Source organism: Schistocerca serialis, chromosome 3 (assembly GCF_023864345.2).
Source record: "Schistocerca serialis cubense isolate TAMUIC-IGC-003099 chromosome 3, iqSchSeri2.2, whole genome shotgun sequence".
NCBI classification, from domain to species: Eukaryota; Metazoa; Arthropoda; class Insecta; order Orthoptera; family Acrididae; genus Schistocerca; species Schistocerca serialis.
The window spans coordinates 266,863,279-266,880,336 of record NC_064640.1 but is presented as its reverse complement, the minus strand read 5'-3'; the positions used below and the strand labels follow the sequence as shown (position 1 = coordinate 266,880,336).

General features: G+C 36.8%; 1 protein-coding gene across 1 annotated transcript in view; it reads right to left on the bottom strand.

The window, feature by feature from the left end:
* The window catches only part of LOC126470042 (oxysterol-binding protein-related protein 8), a 228,000-nt gene extending 214,370 nt beyond the window's left edge, over window positions 1–13,630 (bottom strand). The window contains 4 exon segments of the mRNA XM_050097538.1: window positions 4,762–4,824; window positions 4,910–5,051; window positions 13,024–13,139; window positions 13,446–13,630. Of these exon segments, the coding sequence (XP_049953495.1) occupies window positions 4,762–4,824; window positions 4,910–5,051; window positions 13,024–13,056 (238 nt within the window). The 5' untranslated portion in view covers window positions 13,057–13,139; window positions 13,446–13,630.
* Between the last annotated feature and the right edge of the window lie 3,428 nt (window positions 13,631–17,058).

Here is a 17,058-nt window from a genome sequence, read left to right as displayed (position 1 = left end):
AGCAAGACTGATGACCTGCGTTCACAGCTGCACTTCAGCAAGTTTCTCATCGTCTACCTTCAAACTTCACAGAAATTCTGTAACCCTGCGGGGACTTGCACTCCTCTAAGAAAAGATATTGTGGAAGCATGGCTTAGCCATGGTCTTGGGTATTGTTTCCAGAATGTATATTCACTCTGCAGTGGGGTGTGTGCCGATTTGAAACTTTCTGGCAGAGTACTCTGCTGCAGAGCGAAAATTCATTCAGCCAGTGATTAAGTCATCTCCTCAATAGCCTTTCTTCCACGAGTGCTAGTCACACAAAGTTGCAGCAGAACTTCTGTGAAGTTTGAAAGGCAGGAGATGTAAGACTGGCTGTCAGGGCAAGTTGTGGCTTGTGACCACTTGGACTACCATTCTTTGTATATGATCAATTTCCTCAGTTAGTATAACCTGATATAACACTATTCCATTATGGGTTGAATGAGGGTTCACAAGAAATTTATTTCATATAAAAACGACAGCTTCTTTGTATTTTATCAATAAATAAAGACTTATCTGCTTTACAAACAGTTAAGCCAATGTGATTGTCCCACTTCCTAATCCTACACATTAGAACTCCCACATATTAGTATGCTATAACTAACTCCAGTTGTGGTTCAGTAAATTTCATACCACAATAACCTGGGACACATTTTAAAAATACTTCTGAATCTCTAGATAACCTCCACCCAGGATCACATGCTGCATTCTGCCCATTAATACATTTTTAGTCCAAGCAAAACCTGCTCATATATCCGATATAAGCGTATTTTGGTTGTAATGCATTGCCATGGTACTTAAACATTTTGAAAGGTTTAAACAACTGGATTTCCCAAGTTATCTCTATCCATGGAACTAAGGAATCATGTGGGAAGGGCATAGGTATTGTTTTTGAAGGCATGTGTTTTTGGAATTCATGTTGGTTGCTACAGAGATGATTTCATTACAAGTAGCAGCTGACAGTTGCACAGAAAATTATGTGAATATCACAGGTAAATTTTCTGATCACACTATTGTGGCAGGGGAAGTCTTCAATTTGCCAGCTATACAGCACTAGCAATTTCATTAAAACTGGTGTCAGGGAGAGCAATTTGTGAGAGATTTTTCTGAACATTTATTCTGAAAAATACCTTGGGTCATTAGCTGGATAACGGATCTTGAGGGAAATGTCTTGGGCCTCCTAGCTATTAACAGACGCACACATTTCAAATCAATTAACAAACAATAGGAAATCTCAGTGACTGTATAGCTATTATAACATCAATAACTACAGGTGTAAATATTCAAATGCATGTGAATTCCTAAGGGACCCAACTGCTAAGGTCATCGGTCCCTAGACTTACACACTACTTAAACTAACTTAAGCTAAGAACGACATACACATCCATGCCCGAAGGAGGACTCGAACCTCCGGCGGCAGGGGCTGCGCGGTTCGTGACATGGCGCCTCAAACCGCACGGCTAACTACAAGTGTTACAAGAAATGTCAGATAACATATGGACATATTTATGCTTAGTAAGACCGACGGGAAACAATGTATCTGAACATTTGGCTCTAAATATTCAATTACAGGTTCAAATGGATACACATTGGAGTAGTTACGCAGAGATGGAGAGGCTTGCACACAATAGGTTTCAGAGCGAAGACAACAAAGATGTGGATATAAACGGATAAAATTGAAAATACTTTTAAAGTATGCCTTAAACTTGTATATGCAAAGCAAAGTCTTAAGGTATGAAGGAAATCCCACTGTAGTTCAATAGCTGTATCAAAAAATTGCTACTGAAGCAAAGATAGCTTCATTACAGATTTCTGCAAAGCCTAAGCCTTTTTGACAAACAACAGATGAACAAAGCCAAAATGAACATAATGAGACCAAAGATGGAAGCAGTCTATGAATTCAAAGGTAAAATTTTGTCAACCAATCTCACCAAAAATTCGAAGTAGTCAGTAAGAGGACTAAAATAATGCATTCAGTTACTCAGCAACCATACTGGCACCAAAAGAGACAATGCAGAAAGGAGACCAAAATACTGAATTTGGCCTTCTGAAATTGTTTCACTATGGAAGGCTGTAATATTCGTCCAAAAATCACTCAACAATGTAAGACATCTCAAGCCCATCAGATACCTATCAGATTCTACTCAACTTATGCAAAAGACCAAGCTCCTTTTTTGTACAGGGCAATGAAAAAGTTTCCATCAGAGGTTACTGCTGCAGCATATATGTAAAGTAGTGGGACCCTGATGTGGTGCAATTTTTTTCAGCACACACAAACATTTTAACAGTCTACATTTACCCAATCAGTGGATCATGACTAGCTACACATTTAAGAGTAGAGAAAATAATCTTGGGAGAACACAAAATAAAATAAGCACTTCATTTAATCGTAAGTTTGAATAGTTTGCCAATACAAATGACTGCTGTACATAAGATGAAGAATCTAAATAGCAAGCAGAAAAGCTATAACATGTGGAGAAAGAGTTGTTGGTGAAGGATATATCTATTTTGTAAGCAATTTTATTACTTTTGTATGGAGACTGGTGAAATGAAGTTAAACTGAGTCCATGTCCAATAGTATGTAAGAGATACTTTCTCCGAGGTTGAATGCATCAATGGAACATTTGATAGCATATTTTGCATGGTGTCCACAACAATCTGTCAGGGTACAGACATATGGTTGTAGAATCTGAACATAAGCTGAGGTACTGTCTTTTTTTCTATGTTTGTACCGATCTACAAACACAGCAGAGTTCTGGAACAGAACAGTATTCCAAAACAATTATTTCAGAAATCTTACGGGCGTGTACCGAAATCCTACATGAAGACTGCAAGCACAAGCCTTTAATAATAATTCCATACAATCCACACTTCAGAAATGAAGTGTAACATCTACTAATGATTGCACAGAACTGCACAGTTCTCTTTTCTTAATGTGGCTCAGCCAAAAACCTCCATCACTTAATCGCACTTTGAATTAGGCTAAGAAATATGTATCATCAAGAATGCATTAAGTTACATACAAACCCACTCTCATCCCACCCCCACCCCCTTTTCAACACACAATTCTTTATATATAAATAATCTATGACAGTGGGCTTATTTTACAGCACAGCATCAGACTCTAAATATTTTTGTCCTACAACATCAAGCCCTTTAAGTACCCCCCCCCCCCCCCCCCCCCACCACACACACACACACACACACACACTGATGTGAGCATTCGAAATCCAAACATATAGCTGTTAATAATGAACTTCATTCCTTAAAGCAGAACAGGTGTCTACTTCCCTAAATCCTCGGGCTTTCAGCCATGTCAAGTGGTCAAAATATCACAAGCTTTGACCTAGCAATCACTGGCCATTGTCAAGTGGAATGGGTCTTCTTGCAAGAACATGTTCACAATATTTACCATTAGCATTATAGTTAATGTCATAGCATTATCTGCTTCCTTATGTAACTGCAAAAAGGACAAAGGATGTGTAATCTAGTCTCAACTTTTCTGTATGTAAAACACTAGCCAACTTACCTATAACTAAATGTCTCGTGGAAACATAAGAATAAGAAATGGAAATTGTGAGTAGCATTCTCCATAATTCTATAGTACGTGAAGTTCACAGCAGCTTAAGAACATCTTGCGGAAAAGTTGCAGTCTCAAGGGAATACATATATTATAAAAGAACTACCTCACCTAGAAAGAATCTTAAGATGAAGAACAAGTCAGACAGGCCTGGAACTGACTTTCAACAAATAGTTTTAAGTCTTAGTCTTACAAAGACCCATACATGCAATTCCAAAAACAAATAATGTCCTATAGGTTCCAGAATCAAATGCTTATTGTCATGACCAAATGAGGATAAAAAAAAACACCATCAAGTTAGCGGCCGACGCAATGCAGGGAACAGGCAATTTCCAACAAGAAATTAAACTCATTCCTCATTAACCAGACTTGAAAGTTAGTTGAAAATCTGGGCTCTGGGACTGTAACTCCATTAGCACCATAAATAAAAATGTACACTGTAAAATAAAGTTTCACTCTAACGGTATGTAGACAATTATTTTACACAAATAATTACTGACACCAATACAGAGCAGTAGCGTATGCAGTGGTATATAAACTATCTATGAATAATGACAGTAAAAAAGCTGTAGCTTTATGAAGGATTGCCTTTCGATTACTTAAATTTTCATTAACAACAATTTCAAGAATATTATGGATGCAGGTAAATCTCTTTATTAATAAACATCATCCAATAAACATTACTGGCAGTTCTTACAAAGGGACATAGTTGAAGTTTATGACAGCTGCTTCTCCCTGCTAACGTACATCTTGATTTGTTCCCCAACTCAGAAGGCTCTCCTTCATAATGAGGTCTACACAACACAGTACGTGAGAGTGAATGAATGAATGAAAGAATGAATGAGTACAATCTGATTACAGGTAAGGTCAAAGTCTGTGGAAAGAAAATAATTCCATTAACATGCAGTAACATGGCTGTAAGGAATTGGAAATTGAGACAACTTCGTGATGCAACAGGTATTTGGTGTATGTAAACCAGATGAAAAATGAAATTTGTATGAAAAGAACAAAAAAGACATAAGAAGAAGAAGAGGAAGAAGAAAAAAAAAAAACAACAAGAGCTGTAATATAGGATGATAACAGAAAATTTTAACGCATTAGAATTCTCCATGAAATATTATTTCATAATATCTGCAATGAAGGAAATAGTATAAACTCACTGATCGACGCTCCCACTGATGCACGTCCTGAAGAATTTGGTGGAGTCATTACTCTTCCCTGATCTGGTGAAATATCAAAATAGTAAATTACCACACAGAAAATTTGCAGTACAAAAACTATGTACACAATGAAATAGAATGAACTTACCAATCGATGCTCCTACTGATGCACGGCCTGAAGAATTTGGTGGTGTCATTACTCTCCCCTGATCTGGAAGGTGGCCAGGAGATGACAGATCATAACTTTGACGTGAGCCTCCAGATGGAACTGGTATTGGAGAACTCATTCCCTGTTGAAGAAAGTTCAGAATTTAGATTATCAAAGCAAGAACAAATGTACATGGGAAGGTTCCAATTGTGAGGAACAGTAGCCATAATTAAATACGTCATATATACACATGATTTGTCTAAATTGACTACATTAACCAATGTAGTCATCCTGCTTCAGCAGGAGGTAGACTGTACGCAGGAGAATAACATGCAGAAAGTATTTGTTCATTTCATTTTTCTTGCTCTCTATTTAGTCACTGAATGCTAAAGAGTATAACAACTCCTGATATCCCATCTGCAATGACAGCATATTAATGATCTCAAATACTGAAGAATAAGTATAGAATGTTTCACTCTATGTGTACCTCACATATTGTGCCGAGTTATAGGACAAATTAGGTTGGTTAGTTGTGTGTTCCATCGATCATTTGCACAATGAATCAATGATGTAGAATGAGTCATTTTGTATCTTTATTACGTAGTGTCTCATCACAACCAAGGATGAGTGCTTTTGGGTTTGCTTCTACTATACAAAGAACAAGAGCTCGAAAGCTAGTACAAATGTTGTTTTCTGTCATGTGTTTCTATGAGCCATACATCACTCATCTATAGGTGAGTGCTTACTTTCCCTTTACTTTGTGTATTATTACACTCGGGGATTTTCATTGTTGTTATACACAGCTGAAGGAGTAATTCCTATTCAACAGTTTCACATATTACATAAATAGAAGTTCTTCTACAGAACAGGAGCAGTTGTCAAGACTAAACTTTTTTTTCTATTTTGTTTTCAAACTTAGCTTTGCTGTCAGAAAATTTGTATCATTACGTAAATGATCAAAAATTTTGGTGGTAGCATTATGCACCCGTTCTGTGCTAAAGTCCACCTTAATACAAAATAATGAATGTCATTTTTTCTTCTGGTACTGTAATGATGTCTGTCATTGCTTCTTTTGAATTGTAGTGTGTTATTTACAACAAACTTCAACAGACATTACATATGCTGTGAAGCAATAGTCAAAATGCCCAATTCCTTAAATGGATGTCTAAAAAATGATCATGGGCAGGCACCAAAAATTATTCTTACAGTATTTTTTGAGCAAGGAAAACTTACTTTCTTAAAGATGGGTTGCGCCAGAACATTATTCATTATTGAATGAAAATATGCAAACATATGTTAACTTACTGATTTGTTTATTCTGTAGAATTGCAATGACTTGAAGTGCCAATGTGGCTGAACTGAGTTGTTTTAGGAGCTCAAAGCTGAATTTTTCCACTTTAAATTATCACCAATATGGATATCAAAACAACTTAAGTTTACATCCTAGTTATTGTTTCCACACCATGTGTTACACATATAATTGGTGTAGTACCTCTAGACTGCAGAAACGAAAATGTAATTTTTTCATTAATTGAAAATGAAACCTTTTCTGAAATAAATTAAAAATACTTTGAAGAACATTATTTACCATCTCTGTGATTTACTAAGGATAATACTGTTGCTCAGGTAGGATACTATTCTAATATAAATCTTTCTGGATAATTTTGGAAAATGACAATAGTACTGAAATATGTTTGTAGCCATTGACATCTCTCATATCACCTTTATAGAGGCATGTAACAATGGCATATTTCTTTCTGTCTGGAAATATGCGCTGTACAAGTCATAAACTACATATTTCAGAAAAGATAGCAGTTAATATATGGGAACAACACTTTAGCACTCTCTAAGAAACACCATCAAACCCATATGAGCTTTTATTTTTGAGAAAATATATAATTTTCTTAGCTTCAGAAGGAGAATTGGTTGACACATCCATATGATTGAATTTTCTGATTTGCTTTTGCAACTCACTGCTTCTTTGTGAACTGCTTGTCACTCTGTTTTCTACTACATTTAAAAATGGTTATTGAACATAACAGCTACATGTGACATTTACAGCCCTTCCATTTAAATCAATAGTATCGTTTTCTTGTTCTATGACCACTGCTGCCTCAATTCACTACATTCTGTGTAGACTTAGGTCTATTTTGGAATTACTGATTTCTGACAGTACACATGTTACTTGATTTTTAATAATTTCTCTTAGTAATGTTGAGTAATTTTTGTAATGTACAACTACTACAGGATCTTTATTTGTTCGTGATGGGAGGTACATTTCCCTTTCCTTTTAACAAGATACTTTAATCCTGCTAGTGATCTACTATTTTTTACTTGTCTTTCAATGTCCTATATGTTTAATTTATGAGAAAAGCCATTTACAAATAATATTACGAATTTATCATTGAAGAGATTAAATTTTAAGTCCCCATTTGGTTCATTACAAATTTCGTCCAAGGCCATCTCGTGTAAACTATTCTTAAAATCTTTGTCGAGGAGACATTAACTATTCTACCTGATAACCACTAAGGGAATTATATTTTAGACACTACATTATTAATCTTACTTTGAGCGTCATCAAAGAAAACATTGTCAGAGTTCCACTGTCTGTATCCACCTGCACTGGAAAGTTAATTACTGAGATCAGACTTTAGCAGCCAAATAATGCTTCCAAGTCATTTTTCCTATCACAATCCTTTCAATAAGTTACAGTGAAATCACTGCAGACTATTAACCACTTGTCTGAAAGATATTGTAGTAAAGAATCCCTATTCATGAACAGCTCAAAATTTCTCAGTGGGGATCTAGACAGAGTTACAATTATTAGTGAATTATTCTTGAGTATTTGCTCAGAAGCACACGTCTATGTGTTAATCTCTACTAATTCTTGTTGTTTTTATGTTTTTGAACTTGTGTTCTGTCTTTATTTTTTCAAGCAAGGACCATTTCACAATGAAATAGGATGTCATCATAATGCAACAAAAATAAAAAGCTCAAATATTCATACACACAAAATATATACAGAAGCAAATGTAAAATTATAAAAATTTTAAAAACTTTCCATATAACTCTGTAAAATTGCTGCAACTACTAGCATGTGGGAGTCGTGCCACCCAGTGTACATACATCTTTACTGTTTAGACAAGCTATCCAGTACGACAATGTTGTATATACACATTTTTTTGTTTTACTTTTGACTTCAAGTACAGCTCACATGGCAAATCCCTGCTTGCAGTTACTGACTGTAACGAAAACATTTCTTTTAATTTTTTACGATGCTGTACTGGCTTTTTGTTTTCTTTGCTATCACAGGAAGTGTGACTGTACGTAACAGATGTTACTTGAAGATTTAAAATAAGAATGTTATGGATGATGCAACAGTGTTGTACACTGCTAGTGCATTTCTAATGTTACATGTGCTCTGAAGATGGTATTTATGCTACCAAAACTGATCATCATTTATAATTTTTTTAATATTAAATGTGGTAGAGACAATACATATATTTTTTTTAATTTTAAAAAGTTTTATACAAAGTTTTTGAAATCTTTGTAATTTTACATTTGATTATCTGCTTACAATTGCTTTCTCCTATTCTGACAATGTCAGATATGTTCATTTACTGGCACTTTTAAGGGGATTGGACAGGTAGTTGGCCATTGCCTTGCTGTAGGAACCATCCTGACCTTTGCCTTAAATAATTTAGGAAAACAACACAAGATATAAATCAAGATGGCTAGACAGAGCAAACTTCATCCTTCCAAATATGATGCCAGTGTTTTTACAACTGCACTGCCTCACTCAATTGGTCCTTGTTGTAAAATAATCTTTGATGTAAACACAGTTTTGGTCTTCTTCACTGCACACATATAGGACACCCATTGGTGACTCAGGAATCATGAACTTGCTGCTATGCCCCTAGCACTAACTACAGTCCATTTGAAAAATGGCCTCCAGTCCACACACATGCCACTATCCACACTTGCACATCTTCAGGTCCTCCCCACAGTCCACCAGAAAAACCAAGTCATTGTCCCCCATGATGAGTGAGATGTTGAACTCAGGAGAATGACATTACTATCATGCACTATAGATCTTGGCAGATGATTTTCTTCCAAAAGTAATACAGTACTGTAATGGGACAATGTCTGGTGCTATACCTATCCATTATTAACCACTTATCTGAGTCCTCTGATTATGCAGCATTTGTCAAGAACATTTTAGCTGCCTTTTTAAATAGATGTATTTCAGTAATATTTTTCATCGGGAGAGTTTATTACACAACTTTATTACCTGATAGAAAATGCTGTGCGTTTTGAGTTTTTCTGTTTTTTCTTGGTAAATGTAAGGCCAAACTGGCCCATGTTCCATGAAAATGTATACAACTAATAGTGAAATAATTAGTGAATGGACTAGCCTGTCCATTCCCCCCACCCCAAAAAAATCCCATCGAGCACATGTGGGATGCCTCGGGAAGATGTACTGCAGCATGCCCACATGCATCAATGACCACCCACCAGCTGTCAACCATACTGATAACAGGTATGGACCACACTACCACAAGAACTGTTTACCAACCTTGTGGCCAGCATGGAAGTACATTGCAGACCATTTGTTGCTATCCATGGTGAGGACACATGCCATTAAGAACCATGTACCACCTTTTGTAATGTCTAGGGGACCATCATAAATCACTATAACTGCCATGTTACTATTGTCTCTGAATAAAAGTGTCATTTCTGTTTGTCTCATTGTGTATTCCTTTCAGTTACCTTCTTTACACTATTGTATCAGGTATTTCTACGCATAGTCCAATACTCGTTAAGCTATGTTACTTGGCAGTGACAAATCAAGTTAAAGTTACTTTCGTCCTTACATTTTGCACATCAGCGGATTTTAAATCTGGGGTCTCCCTTATTCCTTATGGTATTATATTCAGATTAAAATTACTTTGTGATTGATGTTGAAGCGAATTGAGTGGTAGGGGTCAGCAGCCAGCCAATCTTAGTTTTTTTCTCAAGCACCATTTGCTTGCTGTGTTGCCTGTTTTGTAAGTACGTGCAGCGCCTCGTGAACTGTGGCTACATGCACACCAACACTGCCCACCAAAACTGTAGCCTGTCAACCACAAAGTAATTTTAATCAGAGTATACTTTTGATAATTTGTTTCTACAGTGGTTGTTGGTTTCTGTCTGGAGTCTCAACGTATGCCTAATATAAAAGACCCTATTGGTACTCCACACACAATCTGACACCAGAATTGTAACTTCCATTGTATAGCACATGCATGAGAAATCCAGGGAAACTCTGCAAGGTTCCACACTGTATTGTAGGTCAAACAATCTACAGGTTTGATCATCACAGAACCTACAGGGCCTCTGGTTTAGACTCTGCACCAGCTGCATATCAACATATCCCTCTCAGTCCTATGAATGATGGTGTGAATATACAGCTGTGCTGATTTGAAGTTAGCTGCTCTCAAAACTTCTGTCTACCTCTGCAAAAGAACTGTAAATTGTCTCAGACCCCAGGCAACTGTTGTCACTGGTGCTGATGTAATGGCATGCATCTGATTGCAACCTTGTTCTCAGTAGCTTCTGGGATGAACTCTTCCAACTGCCATATTTTTCATCTTATGAATCACACCACTGGCAGATCAGTTTCATTCACCTGCCATGACACTACTTCCCAAAAATGGTTCAAATGGCTCTGAGCATTATGGAACTTAACTTCTGAGGTCATCAGTCCCCTAGAACTTAGAACTACTTAAACCTAACTAACCTAAGGGCATCACACACATTCATGCCCGAGGCAGGATTGGAACCTGCGACCTTAGCGGTCGCGCGGTACCAGACTGTAGCGCCTAGAACCGCTCGGCCACCCCAGCCGGCACTGCTTCCCAAAGAAGGGTATGAGGCACCAATCAGTTAAGCTGCAAACCAGTGAAAGCCGCTTCTTCTTGCCTGTAATGAAGTCATTAGGATTTGTTGGAGGATGATTTGCGGTAGGAATTGGCCTGTTCAAGGAATAATCCCAGTATTATCCTTGAGTGATTTGGGGAGCCACATACTAATTCAAGATGGTGATTTGAATCTCACTACTCTTAATTATATGTCCAATGCTTAAACCATTGTGCCATTTCACATGTTAATAGAACCACAGTACACCAGTAGAGTGGTGTGCTGCTGATGTGTTGCTGCATACAGAAACTGAATCTACCACTGGCAGAAGATAATTTAGTTACATTAACTATTTCACAGTTATGGACAAATAAGGATTTATTACTGAAGTCGAAACAATATTGGAAGCCGTCAGCAGTTTATGTGAACTGCATCTTTTATTTTAAGGGTAGAGATTACAGCATATGTCAAATAACCAGTAACAGCACTCTAAACTCCATTCAGCACAATAATATTCACAGGATCAACCAGCCATCATGGCACACAAAAAAGATCAAATCAAACAGAGGAGTCATATCATACTACAAAACTACTGGAATCTTAGAATATGCAACAGAAACACTGCGTTCACTGGAGAATAAAGAAACTAGGAAAATCACTCAAAAGAATTACACTGCAAATTAAAAGCTGGCATTTAGCAAGAAGGGACACAGTAACAACTTATGTAAGAGGACTGCCTTATATACTATGTCCAAGTATTACATTTAAAACAAGATACTGTAAAATTCTTTATCAGACTAATGCAGCGTAGTGTAACATACATATCCCTGAACAATTATTTTAAATCTGAAACTACCGCCAAGAGAACTAATCACGATAAACAAAATACTGCCAAATAAAATGTACAAATATTTTTAATGCATTCATTGCAGAACCAAATGTAGTTTTAAAATATGGTGAAAGCCACAATACTGTAGCCTGGTTTTCAGCTGCAACTCTAAAGCTGTCCACAACTGTATGTAAATAACCTTTCTTCTGTTGCCAAACACATGTCATCTCCAATGGAAACATATCTAGCACAGCTCCATGGAATTCAAATAGTCTTTAGATTAATGTTTGCTTCACTTTGTTTATTACTAGTGTGAACTGTAATAATGAACATTATTGTTGATCATTTATCCTGCTGAGAGAGATCAGCATATAACACCACCACTCAAACCCATTCCAACTATTAAACTGAAATTTTCTAATTACAATTCTGATGTTACTTCTCAATAAGATGGTGTTCACAAATGTTCACTCAAACTTTGACAGGTTTTCATTATGTTTGGCTAGTAAAAATTCACCTAATGATGGTGTTACTTTAAATTCTATTCACATTATCATTGGGGGCTACTTGGTATTAGTTTTCTGTTTTTTTTTTTCATTTATTTTGTAACAAAAAACCTTTAGCTATTTTAACTCACTTTCACATCTGCTTTGGCTTTTTTATAACAGTAGCTTTAAATTGCATTAATCATACATTATGTGAAAATACTCCAAAATATTACACCAACATCAGAAGTGTATTTTTGATGTTCTATTCAACAGATTTCCAAAACACTTTTAGAGAAATCTTTCGCATCACACTTGAATAATGATACAGAACTGAAACATTAAACCAGGAAGGTGAGCATAACACCTGGAAACTATGCCACTGAAACCAGAATTCAACTACAACAGGCCTCAGACACACATATCAAATAATCTAATTTTTGCACAATTGGATACTGCCTCTTTGGAGAATACAAAAAGAGTGGTATTAAATGGGGACAACACTGTTTAACCTTCACACACAATTGCTACTGGCAAACGTATCGTCACACCAGTAGAAGATTGGGCTTTTCATTCACATGCAAAATGTATAGGTATTTCTGGTATGGGATAACACTGTCGTGTCAGCACAAAAAAAATTGTAACAAAGCTGCATACTCAAATTGAGGAAGACATACGTTTATGTCGTACTAACAAGTTCTTTCTAGTCGCTATAGAATTTCGCAGTGAACACACAACAAATATATTAATGCGTCATTAAAATAATATGGAAAATTACATCCCTGATCCTTAAATGATATGCTATGTAACCATCTTTCTAACTCTTACATTTTATGGTAAGTAGCTTGCATTACAAAATAAAATGCATAACAAGCATCTGGACCAAATATAGAGTAACTTACCTTTCTGCTTTTGCGCTCTTCTGCCATATCCATTTACATTCGGCGATACAGAAAAGACGATTCAATTCCAATAGCGACAGTATGTTTACAAACATAGCTCTCCCTCAACGCAACTTCTGCGAAAAAACATTCAAAAATTTTGCAACGGGATACTTGTGCCACATCACGCATAGTCCTGACTTCAGTACCACGACTTCAAAACGAATGACAGGTTGAGTTCGCAAACACAAGAGTTTACTACAGACACGCTCTGCTGCTAAGTACAAATTGGGAAACAAATCTAGTCATCTACAGGTAATACTACTTTTCCGAAATATCAGCCAGTCGCAGTGACTTGGCACTTCTCTCTCGTGTTCGCAAGCTTTCGTACCAAATACACAAACAAGAAAAACAACGATGCGAAAGTAGTGTTTAAGTGGTACCTATTATTTTGCGACCCAATAAGATACAGTTCGCGTCAAATAATACGTTCTGCGACAGTCCTGCACCATTGTCAATTCCCGACTCAATTCATAAGACAAGCCGATTTTCTATTCAGCCCTACGAATATCCGTCAAATTCAATTAGTACACTACGACGAGCCGTCAGACGCATCCTGTTAACAAAAGTCGATCGCAAACACAACCAAAGTACTTATTGAGACGCCAAGTGTTGTCAAACAATAAAGACCGCTAAATGTGTTTATTGTTTTTTTTTAATTTTCAAAGCTCAGCAACATCTCGCAGCAAATATTACATGTTCTAATGCTTTGCACGCACGAGATTTACAGGGCTTGTACAGGAAAGCAGCCATAGTAATGTCTTCATAAAAACACGAGCTGTGATGACAGCTGTTCTTGGCGAAAAGGAAATGGCATGGTGTGACTAATGATGAATTATAGCATATTATAATGAGTTAATTACTAGTTTAATAATAGTTTGTAAGTGAAAATGTTCGCTAGAGAGAAAAAGAGTATAAACCATTCAGCTGCGAAAAGAAAATATCACAACGTGTATTAGCTTCTCAAGTGTGTGGAAAATTGGCAATACCGCACCACAGATTATTTAGATTCGGTTGGTTCAAATGGCTCTGAGGACTATGGGACTTAACTTCTGAGGTCATCATTCATTTAGATTCGCGAAGAAGACGTGCGAAAAAAGATTAAGTGATGAATCTGAAGTCTGCAAAGACGAATTGTTAGCCCTAAACAGTGAAACTATTTCAATTATAACAATATTTCATTAAACGTCATCATACAGGACTGATAAATTGAATGCAATGTGCTATGCAGGGCCTATAGATGTAGACAGACGAGCAGCCACTCAGCGCGTTATGAAATATGTAAAGACAACAAATATCTTCACGCTGAACTAAATTAAGAAAAATTAGGGGAAACAGGTGGATAAAATTTCTATAAAAATTTTGCTACCCATTAAAAATCATTAACGACTGAATTTATGAGACGAGTGCCAGAGGCGGTAACTAGGGAGCATGCCAGGGAAATGCAGTCAAGACTAACAGCCACAAATTGCATGGCATACTTCCCTAATTTAACTCTCATCTCCGGCGAAATTTCTTGACGTGTACTACATATCTAAAGGTCTCACACTGGATCTGTGGAACGGAGTGCATATATTTGTCTTATCTATACTTGGCTGAACTGAATGTTGCTTTAGAATTAGCCTCTGTCTTAACTCTGGAATGCTACACTTATTTTCGTCGACGGGTCTGCTACTCTGGGGTATAGTTGTACCCCAAATAAAAACGGACTTTTAAAATGTTTACATTGTTTATTACAAAATAATGTAATAAACACTGAAATCATACTTAAGAAAAAATGTCCAGAGAGAAAAAATTACACTTTTGAAGACATGAAGCACACGCTTTTCGTTGTTGGTCCAAACAATTTTTTTTTTTTTTTTTTTTTTTTTTTTTTTTTTTTTTTTTTTTTTTTTTTACAACTGCACATTGAACTTGGAACTTTCCGTCTCGAGCCCGTGGGCAGAAAATACACTGCTCTGTTGTCGATTCTGGATCCCCTTGGCCATCTTCCTCCTTTGGCACATGTAAAATGCGACTGATGATTTTACGGAGTTCTCTTCTTAAAAGTTTGTTCTTCCAAACGTATTATCATATGCAGTCACATCACATCTACAACCAATCTCTTTAGGTAAGATCTTCTGTTCCGAAATATTTCCATATCATGTGCAGGGCGCCCTCTCAATAGTAACATAGAGTTGTATTCACTAACGTTTAGTAAGTTAAAAAATAGATAGAGAGGCCAACGACGAGTTTTCCTAGCGCAAGAAAAGGAATGACATAACTCGTCTAGCATGTAAAGACCTCCTTTGGCACAGTTATAAAACTGAATATTGTTTGGGAGTTCTACTGTATTTGGTTGATCCCCTTTTTCACGCACGGCTGACAGCATAAGAACATTCTTTTTCTGTGGGTTTGGAGGGTAGTATGATAACAGGGTAACGTGGCCACTGAAATAGAACACTGCAGAATTTGGCTTTCTCTCCTTAATCCTGAGGAATCTCTTATTTATTTTTTACCAGCATACTAACTATGGTAATTTTCTTCTCTAAATGGCTCTTAGCTGTCGCAATGGATGTAAACCAATTGTCCACATTTGAATTTCTATTGGTTCCATGAAAAGAAGAAGTCTGTTTTTCTCAGTAATATCGAGCCACAGTTATATTATCTGGTGTAGAGCCCTTACCTGTATACATTTCTGCATCAAGCGTATAAAGTATTTTGCATCACAGCACATCACTATCTTGACCTCATACTTGTCTGGTTTGGAAGTAATACACATTTTAAAGGGACCCCAGCCTTTAAACCCAACTAACTCTGCATCTATTGTGATGTATTTGGAAGGTACGTACAGTTCTTTCACTTTGTTTATGGAGTGCTGAAATACTTCCCAAAAAGGAGCAATTTTGTCACTCAGTCTTCTGTGCATTCAAGTGTCTTTGTCATCAAATCTGAGACCATTTACTAACAATCTGATACGCGCTTCAGCCAAGGTTGCTTAAGCCGAAATATTCCTGTTCCACTGTTTGGGTCAAAGAGCTATTTTGTAAAGACACCTCCCATTGACATTACTTCAGCATAGTAGATCTGTCCTATAAGAGCTTGGATTTCAAGACAATCAGTGTTTTCGGTATGTAAAGGCTTAAGGTGGTTTCACCCTTGGTGGAATGTCACCGTCATGTCCGTCAGGTCAAAAGAGTCTCCTCTGTAGTTCAAATAGCAGCATTCATACACGCTGTCAATGGAACGTCACCGAGATGCCACGTTACGTCAGCATCACATCAAGGTTTCCCCGGAAGAATGTATCAACGGACCAGTGACGGAATCACGTGATATTTCCCTGTTGCTGCAGGCAAGTAGCACATCCATGTTTGTTTTGTTTAGAAGTGGATTCACAGTTGTAGGGACGCCACCGTCACGTAACTGTCACATTTTTGAGCGTCGATGGTCAGAGGAATTCCTGAACATTCGCATTACATGGCACGTCAACGTTGAAAGAACATTGTGATGTTGCAGCTGGTTCATAAAATACCCACCAGAAGCGCTATTTTGTAGTTTATGGTAAAGGGACATAAAATACCGAAATTTAGTTTAAAGTAGCTTGCAGTGATTGCTGTTGTGTTTGATGATGAGGAACAGGAGCAGCGAGCAAAAAGGGTCTGTGTTAGAAAAACGTTAAAAAACCGAGACTGTGAAGGTGAGTTCCACACTCTACCCAAGGAGTTGGAGAGGAGGAGTCATCTTTTTATTTATTTATTTATTTTGATCCTCTGAATCATACATTGTGCAGAAATGCACATCATGATATAGGACGGGTCATTTGATACAAATTAGACATTTATAAGAAGAGGTACATGTCTATAAATCTATAAAAGATTACATTTTATATCACATGTGTAATGTACTTAGGTCTTTTATTTGTTCTGTACTAGAATTTAGCATTATACCAGTAAAACTTACATTCAGTTATGTTACATAAGGTCAGTAGTTTGGGATCCATTATCTGATGTTTTTGTT